General features: G+C 41.8%; 1 protein-coding gene across 9 annotated transcripts in view; it reads right to left on the bottom strand.

Annotated features, from left to right (window-relative positions):
- Cit (citron rho-interacting serine/threonine kinase) overlaps window positions 1-20,242 on the bottom strand; it is a 156,201-nt gene that overhangs the window by 122,457 nt on the left and 13,502 nt on the right. For all 9 annotated transcript variants that reach the window (XM_047560000.1, XM_047560001.1, XM_047560003.1 and 6 more), the window contains exons 4-6: window positions 19,314-19,489; window positions 13,428-13,529; window positions 1,122-1,264 (exon numbers count right to left, since the gene is read on the bottom strand). In XM_047560000.1, coding sequence (XP_047415956.1) covers window positions 1,122-1,264; window positions 13,428-13,529; window positions 19,314-19,489 — 421 coding nt within the window. The remainder of the gene's footprint in view (window positions 1-1,121; window positions 1,265-13,427; window positions 13,530-19,313; window positions 19,490-20,242) is intronic.

Here is a 20,242-nt window from a genome sequence, read left to right as displayed (position 1 = left end):
ATGGTGCTCTTGGGAAGTGGCAGAATCTTTAAGAGGTGGATCCTTATTCTGGTTTAGATATGAGGTGTCTCCCAAAAGCTCACGTGTGAGGCAATGCAAGAATGCTCAGAGGTGAAATAATTGGGTTATGAGAGCCTGAAACTAATCGGTATGCTAATCCACTTGAATGGATTAACTGGGTGGTAACTGCAGGCAGGTAGGGTGTAACTGGAGGCAATGTGGATCACTGGGAGTGTGCCTTTGGTGTTTATATTTTGTCCTTGGTAAGCAGAGGTCTCTCTGCTTCCTGGTGCCATGTTCTAAGCTACCTTCCTCTGCCACACTCCTCCACCATGATGTTCTGCCTTACTTCAGGCCCAGAGCAATGGAGTTGCCCATCTACAGACTGAGGCCTCTGAAACTGTGACCGTCAAAATAAACTTTTCCTTCTCTAATTGTTCTTGTCAGGTCTTCTGGTCACAGCAGTGAAAAAAGCTGACTAAAACAATCCTAGCGGAAGGTCTTCAGATCATTGGGGGCTTGCCCTCCAAGAGGACTGTCAGACCCTGGTCTCCTCCTCTCTCTGTTTTTGCTTCCTGCTGGTGAGTAGGTGGTTTTGCTTCATCATGTGCTTTTGCCGTGATATATGGCCTCACCACAAGCCCAAAGTGACAGAGAAAATACGTCATGGGCTGAAACCTCCAAAACTGTGAGGCCCTTACTAACTGATCATCTTGAGTGCTGGGCACAGTGGAAAGGGAAAGCTGACAGGCACAAAGTACACCTCCATGATCTTCCATTTCCCTGTGGCACCCTAGGTCCTTCTGCAAATCAAATTCCATTCATCTACCACACAACTCAAAGAACCCATGCAAGGGCTCCTGATCTTATCAGCTATACCTATTAACTAGTAACAGAAGGTACTAGTAAACTCGAGAATATTACAACTCTAGATCTACTTCACTGTTGGATGCATGAGCTGAAATGTCTGCCATTTCTTTCAACCAGTTACAGGTAAGATTGTCTAAAAACTGGATGCAGCATTATTTTGATCCTGAAATCATTCATCCGCTCATTTCCAAGCAGTAACCCTTCCAGGATACAGATAAATTCTCAGTATGCGATTAAGGAATCTCACTTACCGGTGTACATATCCCATCTGATGAACACTGTGAACAGCCAAAATCAGTTCAGCTAGGTAAAACTGAATCATATTTTCATCTAACTGGTCCTCATATCTATTCAAAAGTGACAGCAAATCCCCTCCAGGCTGATATTCCATGACCTGTATACAATACCAAAGTTATTAATTTTTCACACACCCCAAAAAGAGGGAATGCCTCAATTAGATCTTCGAATACCACCTGACATGTTATAATTACAGTGTCTCCACAAAGCAAAGAAGATGTGTGAGACATAGTGTAAGACATAGGATGGGGTCCCTGCCCTGCAGAAATTACATCCATTACCCAAGAGAACTGATATAATGGAAGACTAGTCCCAGGCACCATGCACAATGTTTGCAAGGCAAAGCCTGAAAAGTTGAATTAATTCCACCCACTCCCCATCCACCCACCCAAGTTAATACCCCATTCCCTAGGATTCGTGCACACTGTAGATGGATATTCCTGGAGGGCAACAAACTCTCTTGCCTCCTTTTTGCATTTGCCTCAGCACCCAGCAGAACATAGCAGGTGTGCAATAAATGTGACACTATCTTTTCCGTTTACAGACAGTGTAGAATGTAACTGACGGTCTCTATTAAAAATTTAACTATGAGGGCTGGGGAGATAGCTCAGTCGGTAGAGTGCTTGCCTTGTAAGCACAAGGCCCTGGGTTCGATCCCCAGCACCAAAAAAAAAAAAAAAAAAAAAAATTTAACTATGAATATATACCCCTTTGACCTAGTAATTCCACTTTTTTAAAAACTATTTTTAGTTGTAGACAGACATGATATCTTTATTCATTTTTTTTTAATGTGGTACTTAGGATTGAACCCAATGCCTCACACATACTAGGCAAGCACTCCACCACCAAGCCAGAACCCCAGCCCCATAATTCCACTTTTTACAATTTATTTTATAGGTACTTATGATAGTTTGCAGATAGGTCGATAAATAAGTAGACTCATTGCAGCACTGTGTGTAACAGGGGAAAAAAAAAAAGTAACCTGGAAATCTTCCAAATATCTATCCATAAGAGAATAGCTAAATTATGATATATGGAAACGATGGGATATGATACAGATATTAAAAACAAATGGATTCCATCTATTCATACTACCATGGAAAGCTGCCATGATAATATAAAGTGATATCCTGTGTAGGATAAAGTATAACCTCTTTTTTATGAGAAAAAAATATCAGATTCATTGGTAGATATAGGACAAATCTGGAATAAGAATATAAAGCCTCAGGTAAATGTTTGATTAGTTAAAAACAATTTTTTTTTTCTTTTATCCCAAGGAACTGAAACCTTTCCTCCTTCTGAGGGTAACCAGCTGTGCATGCCTGAAGCCACACACGGCCTTAGGGCCAGTCAATCAGGTGGCTTCAGATACCACCTGGTAACTTCACCTTGTTGCTTTTCAGTTTCATTCCCTGTTAAATTCATATAAGACCAATCCCCTTGCAATATTACACTCAGATTAAACAAGACAAGGTCCTCGGAGGTCGTGCACAGTGGCTGGCACCAGCATGGCATCAGCTGCCATGCAATCCCTGTTCTTCCCCTCCCTGAACTGCCTGGTCCTTCCCTGGCTGCAGAGAAGATGGGACCCATTTTGACCACTGCTGCAACCAGGTTAACCCTCACGGAGTTCTGTCCTTTGCTCTGATTTGAATTTTATTGACCATTCTACAGATGTCTTTTAAGTTATATTCAATCTTTCCCAAAAGAAGGTAAGAAGATTCAAATAGACTTCTTTTGAAAAACACTAAATATACCAAACACTGTATTCTGGAAACCAATTTGAGGATGTGAATTCTCACTATTATCCCCCCAGACTCTTGCATGCCTTTAGTTAAGAATTAGAAGAAAGTTCTAGAAAGTCTAACATGGAATATTTGCACAGATCCCTAAATGCCCCAGGCTGGTTAAGTAAAGTCTCCAGAAAGTCTGCCCAGCACCAGATCTCCCTGGGGAAGCTAGGGACTTACACATCCTCCCCGAGGGCTCCTTGTAACCTGGCAATCTACCGCATTCACACAGCTTCTTACATTCAGCTGACACTCAGTCAGGCTCTGGACAATTACAGTAGAAGAGTACGATTCCATTAACACTGCAATTACCTAAAACAAGTGATCTGTGAACTAACAAGGACGGCACTTCAGGGGCAGAACCTAACACACATACTGTGCTTCCCCAGATTCACAGCAGATGTAAGATGTGGGGCCCAGCCCTAGAACCCACAGAAGCCACCTGGTTCCCTCTAGCTCACCCACTCATACCAACCTGGTTCTCCACAGGCCCTAGGTATGTGGGTGAATGCTAATTTTTTACGTCTGTTTTAAATACGAGTTGCCATTAAAAAGGTCTTAAACATAAAAAAAAATCACAGATAATAACAGAAGTACTCAGACTTTCAGAATTCAAATGACTTAAAATAAGAACAATGCATATTTATGATGACATGCTGCAGTTGTACATTTCCTATGGTTCCATTAAAGATGCAAAAAAACAGAACCACTTTTAAGTTTAAGGCTCAGAAAGTCAACTATATAGCAGCCGCTGGCAACTTCCAAGAGCTCTCAAACTGATCACTACTTGGTACTTAGTGTCTATTCCCAAAGATTTGATTTGTTACGACCAGCAGAATAGTTCAGAAAATAAGAAACATCTCTTTAAAAGGGAAAGAAGCATGTATTCTTTGCTCCTATTCAGAAGACTCCCTACCAAACTGCATTCATCTCTTCTATGGGTCAAACAACTTTCCATCTCTTCAAAAGTCCTGGGTTAATGAGAAAACAACCAACAAAACTCAGCATCCTCCACTATATGGGGCCGAAATAGACATTCTAAAAGATGAACATTTAAATAGACAGGGTCCTCATCAGATAAACTTGACCCCCCCAACACAATTCCAGATTACAATATTAAAAATTCAACTGTGCACCATTAGAAGAACATCATTTACTGGGTAAATTTGGCTATCCCAAGATGTTATTCATATGGGGCATAATTGCTCATTCTAAATACATGGAGTTCATAGCAAGACAGTTGTACAAATCCAAAGCTTAATCAATCTTGTGCCTATTGGGCTTAAAGCTATAACAAAGAACCAGGACATGGAGACTTTCAGAAACACTATGGCACCAAATCAAAAGGCTCCAAAAGCATCACTGAAAGTCACAAACTCAGAGTCTCGAAGTTTTCATATCAGACAACCAACTATGTCAGCATAGTGCTATGAACTAATTAAGTCAAAATTATCATCCAGGTTATGCCAGAATCTCCATAAATGTGGTTTTGTCCAAAAATGTGACTCTCTCCTGAACTTTTATGACTCAGAGATGCCCAGTGAGGTGCTGATCTCCCTCAAAAAATGTGGATTCTAATTCAAGAAGACTGTAAGTCCTCTAAAACACAGTTTCCCAGGCCTGCCTGCCCATCAGAATCACCGGAGAAGCACTTTTTAAAAATAAGACAAATTGCCGGATGCAGTGGTACACAACTGTAAACCCAGTGACTTGGGCGGGCAGCTGAGGTGGGAAAATCAAGTTCGAGGACAGGCTGGACAAATTAGTAAGACCCTGTCCCAAAATAAAAAGGGCTGAGGATGACACTCAGTGATAAAGCACCCCTGCATTCAATCCCTAGTACTGGAAAAAAAAAAAAAAAGATGTATTCATCTAAATAAATATCTGTGTGCCTACTATGTGCTACTTACTGTTCTAGATATCAGGAATATAGCAGTGAATAAGACAAAAATCCCTGCCTTCATGACAGGCATCCTAGTGGAACAAGAAAGAATTTTGGATGATAATATTCATCATCATCAATGTGCAAAAAGAGTTAAGTACATCTCCCTCCCATCCCAGCCATTGAGGGAGCTTGTTAAAAACATGGATTCCAGAGACTGACTGGCTCCAAACTTTCACAGATCAAGTTCCATGGGTGGAGTCTAGGAACCTGCATATTTAAGGAGCTCCTAGGGTGATTCTGCTGTAGCTTAGTCCAGCACTGCGGTGGTACCCGCTGCTGAAGAGGTTGTGGAACCAGTGTGGCTTCTTACTCAAACTGGATTAAAAGGTTCTACAGCAGAGGAGAGGTGCCCTTGAACGGACGTTGGCTTTAATACAGCCATCACGTCTGCTGTGCGTACTTTTTCAGTGACTACCTGAATATCAAGACAAGATCACTGACAACAAAGGGCTGGAAAATAACCAGTCCATCAGCACTGAAGCGATGAGCTTCCATCCTTGCAAGGACTGGAGATGTCTCCTGCACACAATGAGCAGCTGTAGGTCACCTGAATGGTGATCACCAAGGACAGTAATCAAAAGCAGGCAGACAGAAGGGGGGAAGAGCCCTCCAGTGAAACAGCCCTAAACAACGTGGCAACCCTGCTGACGGCTGAGAAAGCGCAGCAGCTGACAGATGAGCCTGGCTTGGAGCTATAATGGACTTGCTCTTTTAAAGCAAAGACTTTCAGGCCAACAGAGACAGACCCTTCTGATGGCAGCAGCTGCAGATGCTAATTAAAGGGCAAATCTTACATGTGTTCGGTTTGGAAGGAGCGGATGCTTCTCTGTTGGTGTTTCCATCTATACCCCAAGTACTGAGATGGCAATTTCCAACCACTGCATTGAATTTAAAGTGAAGGACAAATGCAAGCCCACATGCATGCCTGTGTGCAGAGGCATGCTTACATGCACATGTATGCATGTGGGGGGAATGAATATTTAATAGTTCTTTAGTACTGCTATGGTTGAAGGTGTCTTCCAAAGGTTCATATGTTGGAAACTTAACCCTAAACTCCTATCTATATCTGCATCTATAGCTACATCCATATAGCTGTATCTATATCTATATCTACTGATGGAACTTTATTTTTTTTTATTTATATGTAGTGCTGAGAATCAAACCCAGTGAATCACGCATGCTAGGCAAGCACTCTACCACTGAGACACAATCCCAGCCCTATACTCCTATCTTGATTGTATTTTGAGGTGAGACCTTTGGGGAGTAATTTGGGTCAGATAAAGTTATGAGGGTGGAGCCCCTGTGACGGCAATAGTGGCCTTATGAGAAGAGGAAGAGAAACCCAGGTTCACATGCTTGCTCTCTCTTGCCATGTGATGCCCTCCCCCATGTGATAATGCAGCAAGAAGGCCCTGCCTAGATGCCAAGCAGATACCAGAGTCATCTTCTTGGACTTCTCATCCTCCAGAACCATTAGCCAGGTAAGTCTGTATTCTTTATAATTTTCCCAGTCTCAGGTATTTTGCTATAGCACCAGAAAACAGACTAAGACAAGGACTCTAATACAATTTGCATAGGCATCATGAGAGGTATGCTGCTCTAGGGTGGCTAAGAGGTGTCTTAGCAGTGTCACCTTGAAATGCTTATACATTCAGCATGACTGAAAGTCACATGAAAAAAAAAAAAATGTGATGATACCAATGGCTTCAATGTCCACTCTTCCAAAGGTCCTGATCTTTGGCATGTGGGAGGAAGGAAGGCATTCTTTAAGCAGAGTGGCCACTGGCAGAGACCCTATATTATTCTCATGAAGGGCTAGGAGACCCAGAAAAAAAGAAAGAAGGCCCTTTATCTCGGAAAATATGAATCCCAGTCTGATTGAGCCATCTATTTAAAAAGCCCTTATTGAGTATCGAATCATCCAGAATCTTGGCAAGAGAGAGATGGTACACTCAAACCAGGTAATCGAGGACATTAATTAAGGAAGGGGTTATTTACAAAAGAACAGATTAGCTTAAAAGGAAACAAATAGGATGACAGGACACCCCAGGGCTAGCACCAGCAAGGAAATAAGTGTCATTCCTGGACCTGGAAGACAAGGAAAGGGATCTCAGATTTGTACGCTACTGCTGGTAGGACACAGTTAGAAGCAATCATCAGAAACTAACCAGAGCTACAGCCGTAAGATGATGATTCTCAGTGAAGTCCCTGGACAGCAGCAGCGTCACCTGGAAACTTAATGGAAACGCAGATCCAAGGGTCCCACCCAAGCTACTGAACCAGACACTCAGGCCCGGAACAAACAGGTACAACGTGACTAAACTGTGGCTCCTAAAATGGTGAGACTCTCAGTGCTCACTTGAGATGCACCTGAAAACACCAGAACACAAAACAACTACTTCAAAGGCACAGAAAACTCAAAGACACCCCATCCCCAAGGCAATAACACACTCAGCAACTGAATCAGGATCAAGAAAAGGAATTAATATCTCATTCGACAATGAGAAAATTGAAGCTGAAAAGGCCAATGACTCTGGAGAGACCAAACAAGGAAAAGCAATAAAATAGAACAATATTCTAAGGAACAACCTCTCTCTGATGGGCAGCTGGCTTTGAAACCCTGGCTTCTAAAGTGGCAGCATATGAGCACACGCCTGGTGAGTTTTGAGACATGCTGAAAAATCAGCTCATCTTAGCCAAGAGATCAAAACAGCACGTCTCGTTGTCTAAACTATCATAAGCTGCACATTTCAGTAAACAATGGAGTTGCATCCATTAATTCTCTTATGGCTCCCAATGATAAAAATAACAGGCTGGTATTCACTAAGGCCCTGGGGTCAGTACCTAGAAACGGCCCACTTCCAAATTATTCCAGATTGCACAGGTGTGGTTTCAAAGTGAGAGAGGAAATATAAAAAACTAATCCCAGCAGCACATCACAGTCATGTGGCAATTAACAGTTGTTTTGGATGAAGTGGCTCAATGCAATGAGTCAGAATATGGAAGGCAGAGTCAGAAGGCCTGACTTCAAATCCCAGCTCTACCTCTGTGGCAGACTTAATTGTCCCCACCAAATCCATCCTTCCCTTCTTCCATAGTAATAAAAATCTACCTGGTTATAGGCCATGCAGCTAGATAGTACATGCCCAAGTAGATGGGCAGGTAGATGGGCAGTCATGTGACTAAGTTCTGGAAAGCAGAATGTGGGAGGAAATGATGGACTCAACTTCCACATCATTCTGTGTGAAAGCATCTTGCCTGCTCTGAATTCCAGCTCTGTTCTCTTCAACAGCCAGCTGGAACAAAAACATGAAATGGCCCAAATTCAACCACGTAAAAGAGGACAACATGCTAAGGAATGGAGGAATCACAAGGTAGAAGGAAACTGGGTCCCTGAATTATCAAATACAAAGCTGCTCCATTAGCCTGAACTGGATGTTGGAGTCTCTTGTTACAGCAGCTGAGCTTGTACCGTAACTACTACCTATCTATGTCCAACTGGCGACAAACATTTGGAATGAACAGAGAGAAGACAAAGGAAGGTCACAGGAGAGAAACTAAGTTCATGGATCAATTATAGGCTGAGAGCGAAAGCAACCTGAAGAGCCCCTAAAAATGAAAAATATCAATGCCAAAAAAAAAAAAAAAAAAAAAAAAAAAAAACTCACAAAAGAATTTAGATACAATGATAATGATACTGAAAGTGGCGGATTGTAAAACAATGTTTTCTTTGTTAAGATCAACTCCTTCATCAAAGGACACTGAGGAAGGCATCTGTTACACAGAACCAAACAGATTTCTCCATGAACCAGATTAACAAAGCACTGTTTCCATGTGCAGCCTGCCAGAATACCAAACTAGCCTGTTATATAGAACCAGACAATACAACGGAGTTTGCTACCATTTCCTATGCACCAGAAAATGGCAAGCCTCATTCGTTGGTATGTCACTGCAAATGGAAATTTTTTAAGCCTCAAAATTCAAAAGAACCCAAGTTTAATTTCCCTACACTGCATTCCAATTTTTGAAAATCTCATTGGGTCTATCTTGAATTATGTACTTTAGAGAACAAAACTCCCACAGCTAACATAATATGATTTCTATAACACAATAAGTAAATTTGTATGTAAATCAGATTTCTATGAAATTAATCATGCATTCATCCAATAAATATTTCTTAGGCACTTATTTGGTAAAGCTCTACTGGGAGCAAGAGAGACATAATTGCTCCCCTCATGGAGAAAGTAGCCCGTGGAAGAGGCAAGTGTCACTCATACCAGGAAGTACAGGGTGCTACAGCATAGAGCAGTGGGCATTCATCCCAGAAGCAGAGGGTCCAAGAAGGTTTCTAGAAGTAATAGCTGATCCAACCCAGAAAGAGAAACAGGAGTTGGGCAGGTAAACAGAGAACGAGTGAACAGCATGCAGAGGGGTCAGAGGCAAGGTCAAAGAACCAAAGGAAGTTCAGGATGAATGCAAAAGAAAGGTAGAAATGGTGCTGAAGAGAGCACTCGGAGGCATGTGAGCCACGTGGGAGACTCTGGACTTCGTCCAGATGACAGTGGGGAGCCTTGAAGAATTTGAACAGCGAGATGACTTGGCCGCAGTATGTGGGAGACCTGGGGGCCTGGGGGGGACAGATGGCAGGGAGAACACTCAGAAGGTTATGGCAGTAATACAGGCAAAAGAAAACAGAGGGGTCTCACTCAGCAGAGGTAGGACTGGAGAGCAGAAATGGCCAAGATGCACAGTAAGTAGAATTCCATTGGTTTTTCATTGATCTAAAATGTATCTTCAATTAAACTACATTAGCATTACAAATTGGTGCTCAACTGTCAATGGAGCTTACCACAATATGTAAGTTTCCCCAAGTTCCAAAGATTTAGTGATCTATAAGTGGTCAATAGGCATAATGGAGTTGAGTTCCTTACAGTGCCAGTGCAGATCTAGAATCCCCTTATCTTGTGGCAGAATGTGTTTTGAGCTCGGAATGTTTCAGACTTTGGAAAGGTAAATCGACACATACAATTTATATTACATAACACCTCGATAAGGGGCTGGGACGGCACCTCATAATCAAATCCATTCATAATTTTATGGAAAAATGTGTGAATAGGCATACTAACGGAAATGAACAGACCATGAACAGCCTGAATAGTTCAGGTCAGGCTTCGCTGCAAACTGAATTCAAGTCAGTTCTGTTGCCAAACAAGTAATTAAAAGAACTTGAGGTTACTCAGAGCTCTGGCTATTTCAGAATTACAAATAAAGGATGGTGGAACCACCAACATATCGTGATTCCCATGCTAAGTTTGAATTTCTATATAAAAATTATACCTCTAGAAAGCATTTTACTCCAAAATACCAAATCACTTGAGAAGAAAATACAGACAAGGAAATAAGTGCAAGATCCCATCAGTAATACTCAATTGAGCTACTAAAGAAGGGTATAAAAATGTTCTTGAATCCAAGTATCAAGGGACTGAGGCAACCAGCACTCTAGAAAGAGGCGATTTTTTAAGATCCTTCCCATCTTGCAAGATGGGAAATGGAAAATCTGAAAAGGAACTGAAGATGCCAATGCCAGTGGTAAGATCAGGAGGGACGACCCACAGCAAACAAGAAAACACTCCAGCGGGGAGCTGTCCTAGCAGAGGAACCAGCAGCCATCCCCATTCTGAGAGATATTACAGGAGTGCTTTATCCAGGCAGAAGTTCCCAGCAGCTAAATCCACAACTAGGAACTAAAAAGAAAGGGACGGTTCTTCCCACTATGACAAAGTGGATAAGATGCTCAACACCGCCCTCTGAAGGTGTGATCTGAAAACCACTGTGCCATGAAAAAGCACTACAGCCAGCAGGCAAGAAAACCGAAGCCCAGTGTCACCCCCAGGACACCTCAGATCATCACTGGCCACCAGGAAGGCAAGCAGGTGCCCCTCAAGCCACTGAGCAGTGGCTTGCCACATGTGACTAGACTCCTAAATCTTCAACTGAGTTCCTTTGCATAGGAACTCAAAATTGGTCATCACCTTTACCCAAACCGACCTTCATAGCATGAAAATCCCAAACAATGCTTAACAGTAAGCAGCAGCAGCTTCATGAGATGAAACATCAAGGTGAGCTCTTCGATCCAAAGGAAGAGAAAAATGAGTTTACAGAACAGTGCAGGGCAGACGGGAAAACTGTGGACCCTAAATTTTTGCCAAAAAAAACTCAGTCCTTCCTGACCCCAGAGCTGCAAATGCTCTATGTTGCCTTGAAAATGAAGCTTATCCCCACAAGCTGGTGTTCTAAACTTCTTACAGAGCTCCAATTAAAATCCAACATGGGGGCTGGGTTGTGGCTCAGTGATGGAGCACTTGCCTGGCATGTGTGAGGCACTGGGTTCAATTCTAAGCACCACATATAAATAAATGAATAAAATAAAAGGTCTGTCAACATCTTTATAAAAAATTGTTTAAAAAAATTTGACATGAACACAAACAACAAACAGAAGCACTGCTGTATCCAGAGAACCTTTCTGAGGGCTAATGAAGAAGCCCATCCATCCACCCAAACAGGACAGGCCCCATCAAACACAGAGAGCACAAGGCAAATGTCGCCTGGCAGAAAGTAACCTGGAACAGAGGTGACCCCAGGAATACACCAAGGTCATCAGAGGAGGAGAGGGCTCCATACTCCAGGTCCCAAGCAAGGAAAGCGTCCAAGGAGATGGTCAAGGGAAGGAAGTTCCCGGACGTGAACACGGCAGGGGCGTGCTGCTGGTGGTGAAGGGGCACATGATCAGTGCCTGCCAGGTTCCCAACCTTTCATGTGACAACACATTTGCTCAGAAGGCCGGGTGAGGCCGGAGGGCTTCTCCACAGGCACTGGGTTTTCAACTAACGTGAAACTGTTGATTGCAAATCACAAAGTGCCCAGCAAGAGTCCAAGACAGATGACTGTTCATCTCTCTTACTTTTCCTGTTATATGAGCCCTATAAAAGTTTATCTCCAGTCAAGGTAACATGATAAATTTTGTTTTGTTTTTTGGTACTGAGGATTGAACACGGAGGTGCTTTTCCACCAAGATACATCCCCAGTACTTCTTTTTCTTTTTTTTAAATTTATTTCTTTTTTTTAATTCTCAGACAGGGTCTCACTAAGTTGCTGAGGTTGGCCTCAAATTTGCAATGCTCCTGCCTCAGCTTCACAAGTCACTGGGATTATAGGCAGGTGCCACTGCAGCCAGTTTAGTCTTGTTTTAAAGGCTGAATCAGGAATAAAAATTGTTTCTAGGACACACTTCTTAAATTTATGAATGTCATCCCCCAAAAACCTAAACAAGGCCCTAAATCAGACTGAGCATTCTATAAGTTATGCTCCCTGCATATCAGGGAAAACTATGCCACCACCCTGAAGAAAGAAGCAGGGACTGGGGTACAGCTCAAGGTTGTCCCTGGGTTCAATCCCAGCACCAAAAAGAAAGAAGAGAATGACGCATACCTGTATGTACTGACACACAAGGATATGTGGGTTAAAGTGTTAAAAGGCAAGAAAAAAAAAAAGTGAGCTGAAGAGCCAAATGGAGAGTAACATATCATTTTTATATGAGCAGATTCAATTCCCCCACCTCCAGGCCATAGTTAAGGGTCAAAAAGAACAATATCAACACGTGTCTCCCTAGAGAGGGGGATTTGCAAAAAAAATAGAGGCCTACCCTTCCTACTTCATACCTGTCTCATCATGTAGGTTCTCTCTTCTTTTTAACTGACACATAATAATTTTACATATTCACGAGGTATGGTATGATATTTCAAAACATGTATACAATGTGCGATGATCAAAACAGGGTAATTAGCATACCCATCACCCCAAACATTTATCATGATTATGTTGGGAACATTCAAAATCTTCTCTTCTGGCTATTTTGAAATGTATAATAAATTATTACCTTTGATGCTATTGGACACAAAAACCTAAGCCTCCTATCAAACTGTATTTTTTTTTTCTACCTTTTTTTTTTTTTGCAGTGCTGGGGATTGAACCCAGGGCCTTGTGCTTGCAAGCGAATTGTATTTTTGTACACGTTTACCAGCCCTCGTCTATCCTTCCCCTCCCCACCCTTCCCAAGCCCTGGCAACCACCATCCTACTCTCCACTTTTAGGAGATCAACTCTTCTAGTTTCCAAGTTCATAAGAACAGGCTGCATTTTCTTCTAACAACCATGCATTATTTTAACTTTTGAAAATTAAAGCAAGATTCTATTAAAAGCAAGATTCTATTCCCAAATAAGCAATTTCTTGTTATTGCCCTTTAAGCCAGAGCTGCAGGACTCAGGAGTCATGAGGTGTTTCTAAATGGGCTGGCTTTTCATCTTTAGAACAAGGAGAACAGGGAGACACACCTGGAAGTCAGGAAAGCAACTGAATGAATGAGAGGCACCATGGACATCAGGGGCAAGAACCACATTCAATTCTGCAACTGTGGCATCTGACTATCAGGCACGCCACTCATTCCAGAGATGGATGTAAAGACTCACCAGGTAAAGGTTATTTTTATCCTGAAAGGCATACTGTAATTGGGGGATCCAAGGGCTTGTGCTCCGAGATAATATGTTCCGTTCTTCCTCAAAAAATGAAACCTAGGAGGAAAAGAAACCCTTTAGACAATTATAATATAAAGAACGGAATGGAGGGCAGGGGATGACCTTTGCTCTGTCTTTAAGACTAAACTCATGTTTCCAGTTTAAAGAAATAAAGCCATCATTTAGCCCGGCATTCCATAAACCTATTATTCACCCACTTTGTCCACAATTTTTGCCAGAGCCATATATTAACTGTCCAATTACTTACTTAATATCTTTCTTTAAAGTCAAACCACTTCCTTTGAATCTAAATGTCTCTGTCCCTAACGTTCCCAGTGCATATATGAATACCCGACCAGTGTAACTCCACATCATGTACAACCACAAGAATGGGAAGTTATACCCCAGGTCCGTACAATATGTCAAAATACATCCTATGTCAAGTATAACTAAAAAGAACAAATAAAACAAATAAATAAATGTCTCTGTCCCTCTTCACCTTCCCTTCCTGAACAGTTCCATCAGGTGTAGCAAATCAAGGGAAGTACTGGAGAACCACAGAGCCAAGAACAGGGAGTCAGGAGCTGGCAGTGCACAGGGTGGCAACCAGGTGGTAGCCATTGTGGACTCTAGGGGGGACACCCACGTGTAAGCGTGACCTGAAACAGGTTATCAGGACCCACCAAGGGGACAGGGGATAACAACAAAGCTAGTAAAGAGGATGCAGGCTGCTGAGAAACTAGTAAAAATATTAAAATGTCAACATCAGAGGATAGGGTTACTGCTATGGTTTGGATAAGTGTCCCCAAAGGCTCATGTGTTAAAGGTTTGGTCCTCAGCCCATCATGCTATGGGAGCAAGGGGGTTTTTAAGAGATGAAGCCTGGTGGGAGGTCACTGGAGGCATATCGTTGAAGGGGATATTGGGACTCCAGTCTTTCATTGTTCTTTCACATCCTGACCATGAGGTGAACAGATCTGTTGCATGTTACTTCCTCACCACAGGCTCAAAAGCAACAGGGCCAAATAACCATGGACTGAAACCTACAACCTGTGAGTAAGAATAAACCTTTTTTTCTTTATAAGCTGATTTTCAGGTATTTGTTATAGCAACAGAAAGCTAATATAGTTGTAAACATGGAAAGTGTAAAAACTAAAATGAACCCTCTTGAGTTGGACTGGAATTAGAGATACTAGAGTAAATATAGTTTTCAATACATAGGTACACAGAAATCAACAGAGGTATGTGTGTGTGTGTATACATGCCTGTTGGTGTATATATAGGGTATGTACAAGTAGGAATACTATACAAATATACATGTATTCCTTAGCAGTGTCCACTGAAAGGAATCTGAGAGCAGTGTCACCCCAATAGCAATGAGAACACCCAGTGTCCAGATCTTGGCCTCTAAACACCATTTTCCACTGAACAAGTCTTCTTAGAGAAAAGACTAATGCCAAGGAAAGTAAACATACATGAGAAACCAGAACTTCCGGCATTACCAGAAAACAACAAAGCACTCGAGAATGATTTGTCAAAGGGACACAAAAGCTAACCTAAAGAGACAACTTGGAAACAATTCAAGTATAAAAATAATGATAATAACAGATTGTAACACACTGACTGAAATAGAAAAAGAAAATCAAGTCCTCATAGATATAAATGAATAAATTGAAAGTTTTATGAGGATTGGGATATTTCCATTATTGAAAGGTAACTCCTCATAAAATCTTATTTAGGTACAAAGGAGGAAAGTTTAACTCCACCGTGGAAGAGCGTGGCAGGCAGCAACTTAATGCAGAAATCAAAGTGAACATCATCCAGAATGTGGCAAACAGAAACCCCTATTGGAGTGATCAGAACAGCATCTCCCACCTGCAATATTTCTGCCAAAGATCTATAACCAGGATCTAAGCCTGAGCAATATCAGACACATCTAAATTCTACAAAACAACTGGCCTGTAATCATCAGAATCATCCAGGTCACGAGAGCCAGGAAAAAGTAAGGAACAGATGTAGATTCAAAGAGACTGAAGTGACAAGACAAGTAAACGTCAGGTGTGATCCTAGACTGGGTCCTTGATCCAAAAGATGTGACGGGGACAGCTGGTGAAACCTGAAGGAGTCTGAAGAGAGCCAGCATTAAGGTATCACTGCTCATTTACTGATTTTGACAGTTGTATTGTGGCTCGTGAGAGAATGTCCTTGGTGAAGGAAATACTAAAGTTTCAGAAGTAACAGGTCAAGTTGGCAACTTACTTTCAAGGGGTTCAGCAGGGGAAATGCTATACTCTCCAATAACTAATTTTACATGTTGACCTGGCTAGTTCACAGCACCCAGTTACTCAAACACTAACTCCGGTATTGCTGTGAAGGTGTTTATAGATGTAGTTATCATCTATAATCAGTTGCCTTTAAGGAGATTTTCCTCAGGAATCTGGGTGGGCCTCATCCAATCAGTTGAAAGTGCATAAGAACAAAATTGCAGTTTCCCTGAGGAAGAAGTTCAGGACTGTATCATCAGCTCCTACTCAAGAATGTCCAACCTATTGTCCTGCCCTATGAACTTTAGATTTCCAGTTTCCACATCATGTAAACGAACCACATGAAATAAATTCTATAGAAATGTATATACACATGCATCCTATGTGTATATTCTATGATCCTTGTGTGTATATATATTCTATGTGCATATACATCATGTGTATACATGTGTGTATGTATACGTGTGTTTGCACACACACAAATACACAGTCATCGCTTAGTATCCATGGTGGACTGGTTCCAGGACCCCTGTGTATACCAAAATCTCCATATGCTCAAGTCCCTGACACAAAATGACAGAATATTTATGTACAACCCACACACATCTCCCCATACACTTAAAATCACCTCTAGGCTACTTACAATACCTAATACAATATAAATGCTATGAAAATAGTCATACTATATTTTTTAGGGAATAATGACAAGAATAAAAGCCAATACATATTCAGTACACATGCAATTATTTTCCCCCTAAATGATTTCAGTTTGCAGTTCATTGAATTCACAGAAGCAGAACCCACTGCTATGGAGAGCAAACTGTAAGTATCAAATAGTTCGGGAAAAAAACACTGTATGTGGTGGTTATATACACACATTTATACTGGTTCCATTTCTGCTAAGAGCCCTGACTGATATACTGCACCTGCAACTTTTCTATAAATTCGTGATCGTTTCAAAATGTAAATAAATGTAATTTTAAATATACCTCTCAGGATGAGAAAGGGTAGGAACTATTGAATGAATTTAACAAAATCATGTGAAATGCACATATAAATGTACCAAAGGGAATTTCTTTATCTATATGTAGAAAGTAGCAATCAAAAATAAACAAACACACTAGGGAAAGGAAAATCAGTAGAGCAGAGGCGGGAGAAAGAGGAGGGAGGAGAGGAGGAAGAGTGGGGGGAACGGGAATGGAAATCAAATTCCTTACATGTATGAATTCATCAAAATGTGTACGATTACTATGTACAACCACAATGCTCTAATAAAAATAAATAAATAAACCTCCCATTTAGTTCCAACAACTGTGGAAGTGTGGGCTTTGATGCACTAGTTAAACTATTAAAGGTTTTTAAATAGTTTGTCCATGCACACATCCAAGACTAAATCTAAGCCATTTGGAGAACAGTCCTGCAGCCCATCGCCAACTGTCCCTGAGGACGAAGCCTTCTTTTTGCTGACACATAAAAGGTGTTCGTGGGGGTTGGCAAGACTGAACAGACTCCACCTTTACTTGCTTGACACTGACTCTGACCCCTGAAGCTTCCACTAAAGTGAATGGTCTCTGAGGACCTCTTCTGGTTGTCACAGTACCCTGGGCTCCCCGGTGACAGGCTTTGTTTGCAGGACACCACTTGTCCTTAACCTCCTCTGACTTTTCCTTTCAGTTTCTCCCTGTGCTAACCTCTCTCTCCTCAGGTCCTTAAATACCAAATCCTCACCAGGGTTCTATGAAGGACCCTACTTTTCTCTTACAATCACCCTCTTCAGAAATGGGTGGATGGTTTTCATTAATTCCTGCATGTGTGTGATTTTAAAAAGCCCAGGTCACACCTCAGATGTGGTCATTTCAGGCCATTCACCTGGAGAAGGGCACATCTGAACAGCTCTAGGATGTGCCTGCAGTTCCTACATGCACTACTGAAGACAGAAGCACTGCAAGGCTGGGCTACATCAAGGCCTCCGCCCAAGGACCTAGAAACACACCCGATGCAGTGACTGCTCGGTAGTGTACGCTGCTGATGGATGGGTCCTACCTTGATGTGGGAGGCCGGGTGAGCAGCCTCCACTCCTGTCTTCCAAACTAGTTCAAGCATCCATCATTTTTCCTTCCTATGATGCTGCTCACATTTCATTTCAAAACACAGAGGCCACATCATCCTTGGTCTCTGACAAGCAGCTTTCCACTCTCCACTGCTTCTCTGATTAGAGGCCACACAAAGTCACTAAAGTCTACAGGGAACCAGATCCCAACCACCTCCTTCCAAAAGCCTAAATGATCCCAGTCACCTCACCAAGTGAACTGCAATTGAAAACTACTGTTCCTGGGGAGATGGGGAGTTATTGTATAATGGGTACAAAGTTCCTGATTGGAATGATGAAAAAGTTCCAGAAATGAATGGTGGTTGTGGTTGTATGACACTGTGAATGCTCTTAAAAACATTGAATAATACACAAAAAATGGTTAAAATGGTAAATTTTGTTATATTTATAACAATGAAAGAAATGAGGCTCCCAATTGTCCTCTACCCACCCATTTCTCCGTATATTTGTTCTAAACCACAACACACATGCACACACACACGCATACACACACCCCTAAAGAGCATTCTGATACCCAAACCTCCAGAAAGTGATCGTTTCAAAACGTACATGCCACACTTACATCTGGCATGTTCTCACCACTTCTGTCCAGAACCTACCTTACCCCTCCTCAGTGAGGACTTTCCCTAACTGTCCTGGGCAGCAGGACATCTCCCCTCACACCATCATTAATGAATTTGCTAATTGCTCTCCCCCTCTGCGATGCTTTAGCTGGAAAGCACCTGCTTTCAATGCTTGCATTTTTTTCTCCACTTTCCAAGGCTGTTATTAAACCCTGAAAGTAATAGCTGTGGAACTTCAATTCCTACTGCAGGCTTCCCACAGAGCTGGGTACATTACCGGACACATGACGTGCACTAGAATGCCTGTAACTAATAAATTACTCTCTGAACTCCAAGGCTGATGGCAGTCTCTCTAAAACACAGCAGATGAATCAATATGCCTAAAGATAGCAGCCTTTCTTAGAAGAAAGAAAAATACCACACCAAAAAAATAACTTCTTAACCGTTTATCAAACAAGCAACTCTCTAGCTACGTAACAATTTTATTTAACTTCTTCAAAGGCCTATTTTAAAGTCAGAAACACATGCCCACAACACAAATATCTAAAGCACCTATAAAAGCAAATGCTATCTGATTTACCCTATACTATGCATATTCCTGGATCCCTAGCTGACAGTCATAAAAAATCTTAATCATGAGTTAAAAGACCAATTTGGTTCTGAAAATAAAATACAACTATAGAATCATGATACAGAAATCAATGGAAATGTGTGAGCCTTCAAAATGACCCAACCTCAGAGAAGAGCTAAGAACACAAGAGAGCTTTGTGCCCATGCAACTGGAAATAACTATGGAGTCAGAGGAAAACTTGCTGGATCCTAGGTGACAACTCAGCAGATTACTGTCTTTGCAATGAACATTCTGGCACAGAAAGGAGAAGGGCTGATGTTAAAATGCTCTTACCTGCTCCTGAGCCAACAAGGCCTTCTTCTTCATGATTTTCATGGCATAGATGTCCCCGGTTGCTCTCTCTCTTACCACCTGTACTTCAGCAAAGTGGCCACAACCTACGAGACTTCTGACTTCAAAGTCCTTTGCTGAAGGTTGGAGCTCCTGTAACTCAGCTATGGTGTCAGAATCTGCAGAAGAAGGAAGTTACGCCCAGGAAAATAAAGCACTTGGAATACATGCATCTTTATGAAAGAAAGAAAAAAGAGTTATGTCTTCCCTGTCAAAAGACATTTAGTCACTTTCTCATCCATCATGAATAATTATAAAATCAGCACAAAAGTGTTTTTATACGTTAAGTTAAAATTAAGGGCTCCAGAAATTCCAAAGAACGGTTTCCATGGTAGCCATAATTTGAATCCTGTAGACTTAGAAAACAGGGAGGGAGGCTACAAACCATGCTTTCTTCTTTCTCTGAGGGCTGCAGGGCAGTGTTTGGTCAAATATACTCATCAATTTTTAGACTGGATTAGAATTCTTATTTCAATCACCTTTGGCGTTAGCTTCCAGATCGTTCCATTCTAACTCCATGTACTCTGCTCAATATTATTCCATTAGCCCAAGTTTACCTCCCTTGCATGGTGTCAGTCAGAGTAATGCTTTCCTTGCCTTGTTATGGTTTGGATCTGAAGTATTCCCCCAAAACCTCATGTGTTGAAGCCCAACATAGCACTGTTCATAGGCAGGGGCTTTGGGGAGGTCATGATGGCTCTGACCTCATCCATGGATTCAATCATTTATGGATTCTTAGCTTAATGGGGTTTAGGGCAGCTAGTTTGTTATAAAAGCCTATTTTTTTCTCTTTCCCTCCCTCCCTCCTCTCTCTGCATTCTGGCTGCCATGAGGCGAGTAGTTTTGCTCCTTGTCATGATGTTCTGCCTCAT

Source organism: Sciurus carolinensis, chromosome 8 (assembly GCF_902686445.1).
Source record: "Sciurus carolinensis chromosome 8, mSciCar1.2, whole genome shotgun sequence".
Lineage (NCBI taxonomy): Eukaryota > Metazoa > Chordata > Mammalia > Rodentia > Sciuridae > Sciurus > Sciurus carolinensis.
This window is presented reverse-complemented; position numbering and strand designations above follow the sequence as displayed.